Genomic DNA, 15,282 nt, shown 5'->3' with positions numbered 1-15,282 from the left:
GGGTCACTTTGGCAATTCATCTGAGGTTGTGACTGGGAGGCACTCGCAGATTCACTCATAAGAGCCTGACCAGGATTGAGTTTTTCATTTAGAAGACATTTTCTACCATTTGGTGGTTTACCATGTAACTTCCAACATCGATCTTTCTATGCCAGGGTTTCTGGTATTGTTCACACACCGGGGTTTGTTTCCTATTTTTCTTGTCACTATTAAAACCATATAATTTCGCACTAAAAGCAGCAGAATCAGCACTAACTATGTCTTTCTCTAGACAAACCTTAGAGCACAGTTCCATAAGAGAAGGTATAGGCCTCTGTCTCAGTATACAGCCTCGCACTACATCGAACTTGGAGTTCAAACCAGCTAGGAAATCATAAACATGATCGACTTCCTCAATCTTGGAATACTGGACACCTCCACAAGGACAATCCCAGATAAATTCACGACACAGGTCCATCTCATGCCAGATTAGGGACAATTTGTTAAAGTATTGTGATATCCATCATCCTTTGTTTGCACTCATGAGCCTGTTGATGCAGAGTGTAAAGATGAGAAGCATTTTTCCTCTTAGAATATAATTTTTGAACTATATCCAGATATTTCAAGCAACCGCAGCATGATTTCTCTATATGATGTTCCATACTATTAATCAGTAGTGATCAAAGTAGGGAGTCTTCTCCTTTCCAAATGTGCTTTTGAGGATCCCCTGGCCTAAGTCTTAGTATCTCACCAATTAGATACCCAAACTTATAACGCTCCTCAAGAGCCACTTTAATGGATTGAGACTATGAGTAATAATTTTGACCATTATACTTTTCTCCTGTAATTAACCCTGAGGAATTTCCCATGGATCTAAATAAATAGTTTGTAGTAGTTAAAGCAGGAAAAGAGGTTACAAGATTCTCTGGATAGATCGGTAGATCGGAAGGAATGTCAGAATTCACTGTACTAGAATTTAAGTTTGTGGAAGCACTGAGGGCTACCTCAAGTGAAACGATTTGCTGCTGAAAACTTGCTTAAAGATTAGCCAACTATTGTTGAACCATTACTGGAGATAAACCAATCGAACCTTGATGTTCCTAACTAAGCAGCGCATGATGAGGAAGGCCCGATGACCGCAGGTAGGTTGCTTGTGGCTAGAAGGGAAAGGAGTCGGGGATTCTCGGCGACTGCGAGAGGCTTGTTGCCGTGACAGGGGATTTACCACTATGGTAAGCAGACGACTCACCAATCTCGGCTTCAAGAGGTGTGTTTCAACTATCGACAGCAAAGTTGGAAGGATAGGCAACGACAACACTCAATAACAAGAGAGGAACGCCAACGACATTGTGAAAAAGGCAGCAGCGCTAGGGTTTTTATCAAAGAGTTGCATCGACGCTAGAGTTGGACGGATATGCAATGACTAAGGATACCAATCAATGGCGGCTTGGACGGCAGTAACAGTGGAGGTGTCAATGGCGGCAGTAGCGGCAGTGGTCGGAGGCCCCAACTGCAGTTGTGGCAGAAGCGGGGCTGGTATAGAACTAAGGTTATCTTGCATCGGTTGGTTTTTGCCGATGGAAGCTAGGGTTTTATCACCACGCTCTGATACCATGTTAAAAGATAGAAAATAGACAACACTAAGTTTACCTGGAAAACCCTAGAACAGAGAAAAAATACCACGATAAAGAGTATCTTTTTATTATTTTAACATAATATGAAAGTTACAAGAGAAGTCATATTGATAGGCTCTAGCAAGCCCTAATACAAAAAAATGAAATAAACCTAGGGTAAAGTAAAATACTAAAATACCCTCGGGGCTATAAACTATCAACAAAGCCCTTATATATATATATATATATATTGTATGTATGTATGTATGTATGTATGTATGTATGTTATGTATGTATGTATGTATGAGAGAGAGAGAGAAATAAAGAAACCAAAGTTTTGAAAAATTATCAAACTTCATTTTGTAGTTTCAACAATTTTAGTTATGGAAATAAAAATCATCCCTATTTAGAATGATAATTGGTGCCTTATTCGATAATCTGTATTTGAATTAACTACAAAATTTTAATGACTGAAATGATAAATAGATATGAAAAAAGAAGTTTTTATAGTGAGAAAGAAGAACATAAAAGTTGAGATGAGTCCATATATTAACCTACCAAAGTTAAATTATATTATTTTAGGTTAAAAAATATTTCTGGCTCTAAACTTTCATTAAAGTAATAATCTAGGCTATGTTTGGTAGCCATTTGATTTTTTTATTTTTTATTTTTTAAAATTAAGACTTATAAATTTCTCACCTTTAAATTTTCTTATTTGTTATCTACTTTTTATCAATATTTTAAAAATAAGCCAATTTTTTAAAATAAAAATATTATAGTTTTTAAAAACATGTTTTTTGTTTTTTAACATTTGGCTATAAATTAATCTTTGGGGTTATTTGGGGGCACTGAGTTGAGATTTGATATCTAAAGTTTATGTGTTTGTGGAGTTATATATTTGTGTTTAGGGTGCAGATTATTTAGTCTGAGTTCATATATTTGTATTTGAGGTGCAAATTGAGTTATTTGTCTAGATATCTGATGTAGTTTTTTGAATTCTAAATAATCTGTTTCTATGATGATTATTTTTGTTTTTTTAAAAAACTTTTATATTAAATAATTTACACAATCTTTGTGTTGAATAAAACATGGATTGCAATTTTTTCTTCAATTTTTAAAGTTTTTATTTATTTATTTATTTATTTCTTCTTTTTTGGATAATGAACAACAACTAAGTCACTACATTTTCTTGTAGAAATATCGTTAACTATAATGGGAAACAAAAAAAAAAAAAAAAACTTGATTCCTAATTTTTCTCCATGAATTTTATCATCATTTTATTTATTTTCTTCTTCCGTGGTTGCTTTCCACTTTTACTTTGTCATAATTTTTTTTTAATTGAATCTCTCCCGTCATTTTAGCAGTCAATGAAATGCTACCACATTTCTTCAATAATTTTCACTTTCAATTCCTCCAAATTTGGAGGACCATCGAGAACAAATTTCCAATTTTCACTAATTCTTGCCAGAAATGTTTTAGAAAAAAAAAACCATTTTATAGTTTTTTTTGTTATGTGTTACAAACTTTTCAACTACGTACATACTTTTCCAAATATTATTAACACTCATTTAATATGTGAATTCAATTATATAAAAATATATTTTACAAATTTTTACATATAGATATTGCACTTAATGACAAAATACTATTATTTATATAATTTAACAGTATCAGTCTTGTAATAGCCGAAAGTGATTATCGAAGTTGATTATCGAAGATGATTTTAACTAGAGTTTGTAGCTGGAGGTGGTTGTCAGAGCCTAAAGTTGGTCACATAAAGGCAGTATTTCGGAGTTTTTAGTTGGAGGTGGTTTTCGGAGCCCAAAGTTGATCATCAGAATTGGTCGTGCGAAGGTGGTCATCGAAGATGATTTTCACCAGAGTTTGTTGTCAAAGTTCGAAGTTGGTCGCATGAAAATGGTATTAGAGTTGGTTATCAGAGTTTGTCATCAGAGGTGATTGTCAAAGCCGAGTTGATCGTCAAAGTTGCTCGCTCGAAGGTGGTCATTGAAGTTGATTATCGAAGGTGATTTTCGTCAGAGTTTGTAGTCAGAGATGGTTGTCAAAGTTAGTCATTGTAGTTTGTTGTCGGAGGTGGTTGTTAGAGTCCAAAATTGGTTATCGGTGTTGACCACGCGAAGGTGGTCGTCGGAGTTGGGTCACCAGAGTTGTCGTTAGAGGTGGTTGCTGGAGCCTAGAGTTGGTTCTCGAAGTGTGGTAGTGATAGTCGTCGACAGTGGTTGATGGGTGGAGCCATTGAACATATTGGAAGAAGAAAGAGTTAGGATGAGTTGGTATAATATACCAACTTAACTCCACCAATATTTAAAGTTGGTAGGTCAAATAGTGAGTTGGTATATTATACCAACTCATGTTGGTGAGCGAAACACCCCCTTATACTTAAGAAATATGCACATCATGATAAGAAATTGAGAGAAAATAAACTTAATTTTCAAAAACAAAAAATGATTATCACATAGAGCCTTAATTCTCAAATATTAGTATATAACTATTTAGTTATTTAACTTTATAGGTAACAATTTCATTTTTTATATATATAGTATAACAATTACGTTTCCTCTTTAACATTTGTAGTAGTTAAATTTCTATGGTGAAAAATTACATCAAAATTAGGGAAGAACAAATAAATATTAACCCCCAAGTTTGAAAACCAATGAATTTTGGTCCCCTGCTTATATTACACCATGATAAATTACCACTTTAACCTCAAATGCACTTCTTCCTTTTTCGTTTTGCAACTTTTTTAAAGAAAAAAAAAATCTAATTTGCAGCTTTTTTCCTCGCTAGCTCCTCTTACAAAAATCTCTCTCACCATTTTTTTCATCTTTGTGTTTTGCTGATTTGTCTTCCTTTCATATCCCTCTTCACCTCTTTGCATCTTTTCCCTCCTTCGTTCTACAATTTTTTTTCTTTTCCTTCTTTATTCAGCATTTTTTTTCTCTTCATTCTTCGTTCTACAATTTTTTTTCCAAAAAAAAATTGCAATTATGTCTCATGAGTAACAAGAGGAATGAGTGAGAAGCAAGAAAAAGAATTCAAATAAAGAAAGAAATCGAAGAAAAGATTGTAGTTGTGTTGAGGAGGAACAAAATGAAGGAGTGAGAAGTGAGAAGCACGAGCAAGAAGCAAGATGAAGAATCTGAATAAAGAAAAAAATCGAAGAAAAATTACAGTTGTATCTAATGAGGAACAAGAACAAAGAGCGAGAAGCAAGAGAAAATCATGGGAAGCGAGAGGAAAAAATGAGAGGCAAGCCTTTATGTGCGTTTTGAGGTCAAATGAGTACTTTAACATGTAGCTGATGCTAACAAAATGTCATTTGTCATTCTTTTCGCCAAATTTCAGTTGAGCCTCTAAAAAGAGATCATCAATACAAATTTCTCCAAAATTAGATGTTAATTTTATTATGCAATAACAAGGGGTGGTGGGAGCAATTTTTCTTAAAAAAATATTTTGCCAACGACATCAGACGGTTGATATATTTAATATAATAAAAAAATTAAATAAATAAACAAATCCGGAGTTTCTTCCTCTTGGCGATCGATTTAGGCTTTTCTGGCCGGTGTGAGTATCGTCGTGTTCGTGAGAAACAGAATGGGGATCAGATTCATTCTTATGGTGAACAAGCAAGGACAAACCCGCCTTGCTCAGTATTACGAAAATCTTACACTCGAAGAACGTCGAGCTCTTGAGGGTGAAATCGTTCGCAAATGCCTCGCTCGTAACGAACAACAGGTAACTTTGGATTCTTTTATCTGGATCTCAATCCAGTACCTCTCAGTTTTTCTTCCATATCATCGGAATCCTTTAATTATTTTGAATTTCTCTTGATCTGTAAATTAAATGCAAATTAGGGAAAATTGGCCCTAGTATGGTCAGGGTGCAAACAAAGTTCCACTTTAGTTAAGATAGTTAAGGAAGGAAGTGATCGTGGGTATATATATAAGTGGGGACAATTATCTCTATTAGTGTAAAACGTTTTAGTTTTAGGTGCTACCAAGGGTTTATGCTCAAAGTGGGTCCTTATCAATCGGTATTAGAGCCATGATCTTAACCTAGCCGTGTAGATGAGATCCTCAGAGATTTTGAACAAAAGTAGTGAATATTGTGAATGAATCCTTAGATTAGACAAAAAGTGCTTGATGCGGCAAGGAGGTAATAGCTTTATCAAGCTCACTAGTAGAGGAGTAGATCTTTCTTAGGGTGCAAACAAGTAGTCGACACCAAGTGAATCCCACAAAAATGATTTGCGGTTGTGCTCTATTTGGCTTTACAACTAGGCCTTGACAAGGGAAAACTCTCGTAGGCAACTAGAATTGGACGTAAGAGGGAAGACTCAAGATGGTACTTTGTTCAAATTGTTAGGAGTGCAAAAAAGCCTCACATTAGGAAAAGGAATAATCATAGATATATAAGTGAGCACAATTATCTTCTTTGATATTGAAGCCTTTTGGTGGTACCAAAAGCAAGTCATAAGGGTTAATGCTCACAATGGACAATATCATACCACTATGTAGTGGGAGTCTTGTTGTCCTTATCAGTTACAATATGTTGCCTTTATTGTCCATAAAAATTATCATTCATTGCGGTGATCTAAGTTCCAACACAAATTAGAAATGTGCGCAACTGGTCAGTAGTTGACTCTGGATTGCTGATTTAGATGATGTTGCACTTAAGTCGTGAAGGCCATATGTAGCATTTGAAACTATTTAGTTCGCATCCCATTTCGTAGTGTTTTATTGGATCAATCATCTTCTATTTCAACATCTGATACTGATTAATTCGCACTTGCAGCATCTATTCATTTTTCCTTGCGTTAGTGTTGTTACTCAAATCTATGGTATGACTTTCAGTTACTCAGATAAACAATAGGTAGTTTCATAAGCCGCCGTCCACCAAATACTTTGATGCCTAATCATCCATTTTCTTCCCTGGAATGAAATGCATAACAGGAAGTAATGTCAAAGAAAGAAATCAATAAAATAACTAAATATGGTGTGCGGCCAGGTTTGCCTGGTTAACCATACAAGCAACACAGGCCAGCTGATTCTTACATTGCCTAGTTATTAATTGATAATCTAGTCTGCTTCGTTTTCTGCAAGAAGTATGCGACTTTGCTTTCCTTGCTTTGGTTGAAAAGATTATTCTTGCACAACATTTCAGAAGCTACCATATGAATTTTAGTGATGTCCATCTATTTGCTTAGAATCCTAACCTGTGTTCTGTTTTTCATCCTCTCTCCGAGGAACCAATTTTAGTGCAATTGCAGCGTCACTTATAATTTTTTCTTTGTGAACAGTGTTCCTTTGTTGAGCATCGCAACTATAAGATTGTATATAGGCGATATGCATCTCTGTTTTTTCTGGTTGGAGTTGACAATGATGAGGTAAGTTAATTTATTGATAATTAATTTATGCACTGATTGTTTCCTTTTGTTTGACAATGATAGTATACCGTCATAAAAATTGATATGCTTCCTAACCAAATGAGTTTATCGTGGCCTGGTTTGTGGAATTTATCAGCTATACTTTACTCACATTTCTAATATGCATGTGCTTATTTGCTATGAATATCAATTAGAGAGCTTCTAGATGTCAGTGTTAAACCTTGCTTATTGCTTGTGTATTAAGACCTGCCTCTAATAAAATGCTTAGATTGGTTAGGTGCATGAGACGAGTCAATGATACTAGTCGTTAAGTTTTAGATTTGGGCACGGAATGGAGCCTCAATTTGTCTTTTGATTCCTCTCTCAAACATCTACTTTCCGTTTCTTGGTATCTCAATTTTGCAGAATGAACTGGCGATTTTGGAATTCATTCACCTTTTGGTTGAAACCATGGACCGTCATTTTGGGAATGTGGTAAACCGTTATCTTCGATCCGAGATTATGTCTTCTGAACTTTGTTTTCTTTTTCGTTCTCTTTTTTGGGAAATTATAATCCTTGAATAACTTCCTTTTCATCCATCAATGAAATGATGTTTCCCTTATGGGTTTCACTGAATTGTCGGATTGATTTACAATTTTACTTGAACAGGACCTGGACCTGTTCTATAAGTTATACAACCGTGTTTTTGAGTTCTAAAATAAATTGTCGGATTGATTTGCAGTGTGAGCTAGATATAATGTTCCATCTAGAGAAAGCACATTTCATGCTGGAGGAGATGGTCATGAATGGGTGTATTGTAGAAACAAGCAAGTCAAACATTCTATCCCCAATACAACTGATGGAGAAATCATCATGAAGATCTACAGACTTGTTTTCTTTGGTGTAAAATCTTGGCTGTCTTTATACACTACTCCATTAAGGTGTCGGATTAATGTTAATGAATTCATTTGATGCTGCTCTGTTCAGCCTCATGGTAAAATGAGTAAGATTTGAGCGGGCACATGATACACCCAAGTCGATGCATCCTCTCCAATGGCAAAGAAAAGAAATATCAAAAATATATATATAAGCTTGCCCTGTGGCAACTTGTGATTGGATCTATAAAAATAGATGTAATTCAGGATGCACTCAAATATTTTTCTAGGAATATACAAGCAATATAGATCTTGAACATCAATCCAAGCAATGCATTGTTATGTATTGTCAAAGATATAGGATCCATTTAAATTGATGAGTTTAATCAATGAAATTTTCGAATTTTGTTTAATCGGTGGAAATTTTAGGTTGCCTTTGTTAGTTTTTTTAAAATATAAATTTGAGAATGAGGTATTTAATGAAAAATAGTGTTGCAATATGTTTTTATTGTCTTTAGATGTGTTTGAAAGTACCTTTGAACTTTAGATTTGTATTAATTAAGAACCTTAAACTAATAACTATATCAATTTAAATTTTCAATTTTCATGAATAAATCATTCAACATTTATTTTTGACTTGATTCTAGGTAGAATCAACTCCAAAACAATTAATGGGGTTATATTAAAAGTTTGGTACCAAACAAATTAGAAATTCTTAAAATTAATTGTTTTTATTAAATATAAATTTAAGTTTTATGTTCAATAGAATCCTAAATTTTTAATTTTACCTCTAGAAGATCAAGTTTAGGGATGAAATTTGTAATTTTGAAATGATCAAATATATCCAAACTTCAACATTTAGGGACTAAATTTGTAATGTAACTATACGGTTCAATTATAAATTTAATCCCTACACATTATACAAATAGAGAAAGGGAGAAAAGATGAAAAATGAAGTTTAAAAGTGATTAATAAATTCTTGAATCTTTCCCTTTGATGTCTAATAGATAATGACTTATTAGATCATTTTAAATCTTAGGTAATTAAACATAAATGTGAAAATCAAGCCAAAGGACTAACTTGTAAATTAATGATAAGGAGATGAGTTAAAAATAACATTTTCTAGAGTAACTTGGTTAAAACAATATACATTTGTTCCTACCATTCCAAAATATCTTAGTTCTCAACTTTGCATTATAGAATTGTATGAATATTCAAATTACTACGTCCTATTCGATGGAAAAAATATATAAACACATCTCAATTTTCATCTTTGAATTTATCTATTTTGGGCCGAGATTGCTTATTGATGTTCTGAAATTTACTTCAATACTAGGTTGTTTCAATAATGAATTCCAAGTCTTTAGTGATAATATTCAAGCTTTTTGTCGAAGATGTCTCATTTTGGGCTTTTATTTTTAGTTCACGAAGCGCCCATTTTGTTGCTCATTGTGTTGGCTTTGTCATGCTCGTCAGACCAATCTCTCAAGTGTTTGGATTAAAAAACACCTCTATGAGTGAATGCTACGTCTTGTGATATATCTACCCTTTAGTTTTTACTTTTGTTTTCAATTTTACTCCAAGAAAAAAAAAACTCATTAATATCTTGGAAACACTTTGGAATGCATTAAATTGAAACCTTTTTAATTAACCTAATTTGAGTTTAAAAGTTAAGAGCGTTTGATAACCATTTCGTTTTTTTACTTTAGTTTTAAAAATTTTTGTTTGTTTTTTTATTTATCATTTTTTATCATTATTTTCATCATTCTCAACTAAACAATTGAATTCTAAGCTAAATTCCAAAAAATAAACAAACAAATAAGTTTTTAAATTTTTTTTTTTTAGTTTTCAAAACTTAGCTTGGTTTTTGAAAACACTCCTAAAAAGTTGATTACAAAAATTTATAGGTTGAAGTAGTGTTTATAATTAAAACTTAACTTTAGAAAGTAAAAAAATCAAATAGTTATCAAACAAGGTCTACGTCTATTTAATTTTTTCTATCGTTGGTTGAGTAATGAAGATATATCTAATTCAATTTTTTGAAGATTGCTCGATGCAAGACCCAAAGCCCACGGACTATGTCCAAAACCAAAGAAAACTAGGAGGCTGCATGGAAAAGCGTGTGTTTCGAAAGGAAAAAGTCAAAACCTCGGGTTCCAAGCCGACTATGAATATACCAATCAAAAAATAATCAAGTCATGCTTAACCTGACACCCCTATACTCTTGAGTGCCATAATTACCGTGACATCGCCAGAATTACACGTAACCACAGACGAATATCAGAGGGAGAGCACTATAGATAACCTAATTCGACAACCTCAAGACCCAAAGGGACGAGTAAATTGATCTCTAAAGGAGGGCCTTGAACTTAAATGCTCTCTATACTAACTTAGACATCGAAGTATGGTAAGTTTTCGACACCACATCGATGCGGAGAACTCTAACGTAGGTCTACTCAGAGAATGAGACCAGGCCAAGATAATTGGGCTGATGGACAAGTCATGGAAAGCTCACGATAATGACGAAGGCGTGGGAGTTTCTACGTCAATAGATATGTACTATTTTTCTTGAAGTTGAGAGTTTAAATTTCTATACCCCACATGTTGTATTAATTATAAAAGGACATGGATTAATTAATTAGATGCCATAAAACATATAAACTTCTAAATGTCCACCGTGCTTTATAACATATTTGATATTAATAGTAAGCTTTTATTTTCATCCTTATTCGTATTTTTAGGTTACTTTAATACTAGTTTGATTTTTTATAGTTTAAAATAGTTGAATTCAGTACTTAAAATTTTTTTTAAAAAAAAAAAAATTAGAATTCTACCTTTATTATTTGGTAAAATCTCATAAGTAGTTTCTACATTTGGTAGTCATTAACAGATTAAATACATGACAGTTTGCTATTCATATAAAAATATTGAATAGTTGATGAGGTGATATAAGTAGTTAATTTGATAAAAATGGATAGAATATAAAATGGATTCTAGTGAGTCTTGAGCCATCAAGTTTAGATACCATATTTGCAATCTAGGGTTTGAAAGCAAGACTATCAGATGATGAAAAAATAAGAAACACTATGTAAACCTGTAAGAAAATCCAAACGTTAAAGTTCGACAAGAATTATAACATTTGTTATTTGTTTTCATCGTAGTTTAATACTAAGAACTCTATTATACAAGAAGAACTCGATGAGTACAAGTTGAATAGGTGGAGCATGTGTCAAACTACATTGATCGGATTGCATGGTGGTACAACAAACATTCTTCGCTATGAACCGTTGGTAGCCTTTACACATATTGGAGAGGTTTTTTGAAATGTTGGTAGAACTTAAGCATTTTATGTAGTTTTAATATATTTTATAGTTACTCTTAGAGTATTGTTATTGTATCGAATTTAATTGTGAATTTGATCATTAATATTGAAATGAAATAACATATTATTGTGTTTTTGAAGTTTGCTTTGTTTTGCTGATTATTTGTGTGGAAGAATTAATTGAAATAGAGGTTGAGAATTATTATTATTGTAATATAGGATTCTAGTTCCAGTTATGTTATACAAAATAGGTTGAATTAGAATTAATGTCAATTCACAACTGTCATCCTTTATGAATATAATGTTAGTTTCCAAGGACATCATATCAAACTGTTGTCATAGATGCATGATGACATGAGATTTGATGTCAATTAACAACCACCATTGTACCTAAATGATGTCGGAAGTTTTTATGGTAGTTTTGAATCGTCCATCAAAGATAATCCATCGTCGTTACAATGACACGCGATACGACGACAGTTTGTAAACTATCATCATACGTATACGATGTCAATTTCAAACTGACATCTAAAGTCAAAATTGTTGTGTGACCCTCCTCTTCCGACAAGTCCCAAAATCCTTTTTGGTTCTTGATCCAAAAGTTTATTTTTGAAATAGAGTATTATGTAGAAAATGAAAACAAATTCCTTACTTTTACTATATTTGAAAATACGTTTGGTTTTAATTTCAACACTTTAAAGTTGAATTCAAAATTTAAAAGTTTGTATCTGATTATGAATCGAAAAATACGAGAAAAGATTCATATTCGGTAAAATCTAATTTTTAGGATGAAAATAATTTTAAATAATTATCTCTTAATCTTGATAAATAAATAGTCTATATGTGTGTATGTGTTTTTTTTAACCCAAAAATAGCAATTCATAAAGCAAACCGTGGAGGCACATTGCCTATAACTTATAAGTAGCAACAAAAGAATACGCATCATAATAAGATGACACCCAACGGGGGAAATTCAAAAGAAATTTAGAGAAATTATGATGAAAACCATAATTAGTCAAATCATGTATTGTACTATATGTATGCAATGTTTAAAATTTAAGAAATTTAGATAGAAATATCCATAAAATTTTACTTTCAATGGATATTTATGAACTAATCATAAAAATCAAAAAATAAATTCAAATTAATGAATAAATATTTTATGATTTTTAAAATAAATTAATAATGTCTATATTTATATTATATATATATTAGTACTATTTATTGTTTAATTATTAATATTTGGTAGATTTTTCTACGATATAATAAAAATATAGATTCACCTTTATGTCAATATCAAATCCATGAAAATGTGAAAATATCGACAGTGAGACAGAAATTTAATATTATGTATGTATGTATTAGTAACAGTAAAATTAAATTTAATTATAAAAATTTGTCATCGATAGGCCAATGGGAGGCATCTAATCCAATACTCTAGGAAAATAAAATAAAAAATTATTATTAATTTTTTTTCTACATGGTATATGTTTAATTGGGTGCAGCCAACTAAATAAGTTCTATTTAAAAAAAAAAAAAAAAAAAAAAAAAAAAAAAAAAAGGAAAACAAATAATTTTGTACCAATCTTCCTTCTAAGTGGGAGATCAGAAATATACATGCAATAGAGTGAGTGGATTTTTTGTTAGGAGATGTGGGGATGATGTTAGAATATAACTAAATAATAACATTGTAATTAAGTCTTTTTACATTATTTATTTATTTTATATATATTTTTAAACAAATTGTAAAAACAAATTAGAAAGTCATCTCTATTTATTGTTGCCATTTAAAAAATGTTTAAGAAATAAAGTAGAATAATACATCATTTTAATGACATTTTCAAATATTTAAAAGGTTACATACACACTTAAATAACTATTTGTTATAATAATCACTTTGTTAATAAACTCTTAATGATAGAGTATAGTTATAAAGTTAATCAAAATTCAACTCTATGTGAATCGTTCAAATTCATAATTTAGACCACGTTTACCAAAACGTAATGAAAATTAATGTAATCAGGAATGGGATTTCATTAATGGATGAATCGTAGTAGGTTTGAATCGCAAACATAATGGGATTGCTTTTGATCACATTTTATTTTTGAATTATAAATATGTCACATTTTATTGTTACCGTTATCGTTACGATTTGACTCTAATGGTAAAGGTAACAATAAATGTGACCTATTCATCATTTTTATTGTTATAGTAAAAATATCTGTAACGTTAACGATAATGGTAAAGATAGTAGGTCTCACGTAATTTTCAACCATAATCAAATTAAACATATTTTTTTCTTAATCAGATTATATGATTTGATTACAATTTTAAGGTGGGTCTACATTGAAAAGTAACTAAATAATAACAAAAGTAATCGATTCAAGTCTACTTTTTAATAATGAATTATTTTTCATCCAGTGTAAATATAGCTTAATTCTTTTTAAAGCCTTTGAGTTGGCTTTAGACTTCCAATTAATTACATGCTCACACGACACGTCAAGAATAATTGGAAGCATATCCAGCAATCCACATTTGACTAATTTCAAAATTAAATTTTAATTATAATTATATTATTATTATAACATATAAAGTTTGCTGTAGTCAAAGTCAAACGCTTGTGAGAACAATAATAATCCAATTTTTAATTTGCTTTTGTGGGCCGCAACGCTTTTCCATTACATTTTCAAAAAAAAAAAAAAACAAAAAAAAATACCTCATTGACTCTGTGCATGAATCCACAATTTTTTTTTAAAAAAAAAAATTATTATTATTATTATTATTAATGTGTCTCTCCGTCGCCGGCCGCCGGTAGCAATCTTGAATTGTATTTGATCACCATCTGAGCTTTTCCGGGAAGTACTGAAAATTCCAATGATTTGACAGAAATTAGTCACCAAAATATTGTGGAATAAATTTAATTAATTACTTATTTAATTAATAATAAAAAACAGGATTTACCTTGTTAATAAGGGAAATATAATATGGTTTAACTTTTTCAATGTCAACAAGTTCTTTGCTCTTACTGTAGAGATCATACTTGCTGAAATTCATAAATAAATAAATAATGAGTTAATAATCAATCCAATTATTTTGGACAATAATACAAATTTTTAAAACAAATAAATTATTATTATTAATTACTTGAATATATGGAGCCACTTTAAATTTTGGGCATCCTCCTCGTTCATTAGGTGTTTGTAAGCTCCCGCTCTATGTAAAGCTGCAAATAATAATAATAATAATTAAAATAAATCCAATATTTTAATTTAATATAATGTTGTATTTAATTTAATTTAATTCTTTGCTTACGATAAAAGGAGTGGTATCTGATTATGAACAATCCAGCTGAAGGCAAAGTGGAACCATTTTCTTTGGCCACCTGCAAAAATTATATATAAGAAATTGATGTTAAGAAAATAGAAATTTAACAGAATAGTTATTTTAAAATATGGGGAAAAAATTCGATTTTATACCAAATACATATAGTCATCATGGCCCCATGATATCATAACATTATTAAGTCCACAGCCTTCAGAGTATATTCCATTTTTAGTACTATAAGCTGGATTCTCCCAATCTGGATTCTCCTTGAAATACTGAAATAAATTCAAATAAATAAATAACCTTATATATATATATATATATATATTATATGCTGATATTTACAATTTCATGATCAAAATTCCACCAATATTGGAAAAAGATAAAAGAAATGCTACATTCCAAAAAATACTACTCAACTTTGTCGTATTTGATATCTAGATCTAGATTTCAAGATATTAACACTTCAACTCTTAAAATTTGAGCTTAAGTTAAGCTCAAATTATCGAATCTCATTAATAATCAAAAGTAAATGTGAATTTTTTAAATTTAAGAGCACATTTATATTCAAAATTTAGATATCAATTGAAAATTTTATTTAAAATTTAAAGACTTCTAATATATTTTTCTTTTTTTTTCAAATGGTAGAAGTTAGACGTGAAATGAAATGAGTGTGACAATATTCGAATCTTAATATTAGTCTTAATGTAAAAAAAACTAAAACTAAAATTAATATTTTACTTTTTATTATTCTTTTTTTAAATGTGATGAGTACTCTAAAA

At 31.0% G+C, this 15,282-nt stretch overlaps 2 protein-coding genes across 2 annotated transcripts in view; one reads left to right on the top strand and one right to left on the bottom strand.

Annotated features, from left to right (window-relative positions):
* Positions 1–5,110: 5,110 nt before the first annotated feature.
* On the top strand, positions 5,111–8,182 carry LOC120070831 (AP-4 complex subunit sigma). The gene is made up of 4 exons (XM_039022718.1): positions 5,111–5,348; positions 6,913–6,999; positions 7,405–7,473; positions 7,722–8,182. Exons 1-4 carry the CDS (start codon positions 5,208–5,210, stop codon positions 7,854–7,856), a joined length of 432 nt encoding a protein of 143 aa, XP_038878646.1. The 5' UTR covers positions 5,111–5,207; the 3' UTR covers positions 7,857–8,182.
* Positions 8,183–13,929: 5,747 nt separating this feature from the next.
* Positions 13,930–15,282, bottom strand: part of LOC120070879 (inositol oxygenase 2-like) — a 2,551-nt gene continuing 1,198 nt past the window's right edge. The window contains exons 5-9 of the mRNA XM_039022769.1: positions 14,653–14,775; positions 14,489–14,558; positions 14,321–14,399; positions 14,138–14,219; positions 13,930–14,038 (exon numbers count right to left, since the gene is read on the bottom strand). Coding sequence (XP_038878697.1) covers positions 14,012–14,038; positions 14,138–14,219; positions 14,321–14,399; positions 14,489–14,558; positions 14,653–14,775 — 381 coding nt within the window. The 3' untranslated portion in view covers positions 13,930–14,011. The remainder of the gene's footprint in view (positions 14,039–14,137; positions 14,220–14,320; positions 14,400–14,488; positions 14,559–14,652; positions 14,776–15,282) is intronic.

The sequence above is a fragment of the Benincasa hispida genome, chromosome 2 (genome assembly GCF_009727055.1).
Source record: "Benincasa hispida cultivar B227 chromosome 2, ASM972705v1, whole genome shotgun sequence".
Taxonomy (NCBI): domain Eukaryota; kingdom Viridiplantae; phylum Streptophyta; class Magnoliopsida; order Cucurbitales; family Cucurbitaceae; genus Benincasa; species Benincasa hispida.
This window is presented reverse-complemented; position numbering and strand designations above follow the sequence as displayed.

What these genes read in the sequence shown, in the direction of transcription:
- LOC120070831 (XM_039022718.1), top strand. Translation starts at nt 5,208, where the DNA reads ATGGGGATCAGATTCATTCTTATGGTGAACAAGCAAGGACAAACCCGC. An exon ending in TTGGAGTTGACAATGATGAG is followed by an intron (nt 7,000 to 7,404) that starts GTAAGTTAATTT and finishes TCAATTTTGCAG; the next exon opens with AATGAACTGGCGATTTTGGA. An exon ending in ACCGTCATTTTGGGAATGTG is followed by an intron (nt 7,474 to 7,721) that starts GTAAACCGTTAT and finishes ATTGATTTGCAG; the next exon opens with TGTGAGCTAGATATAATGTT.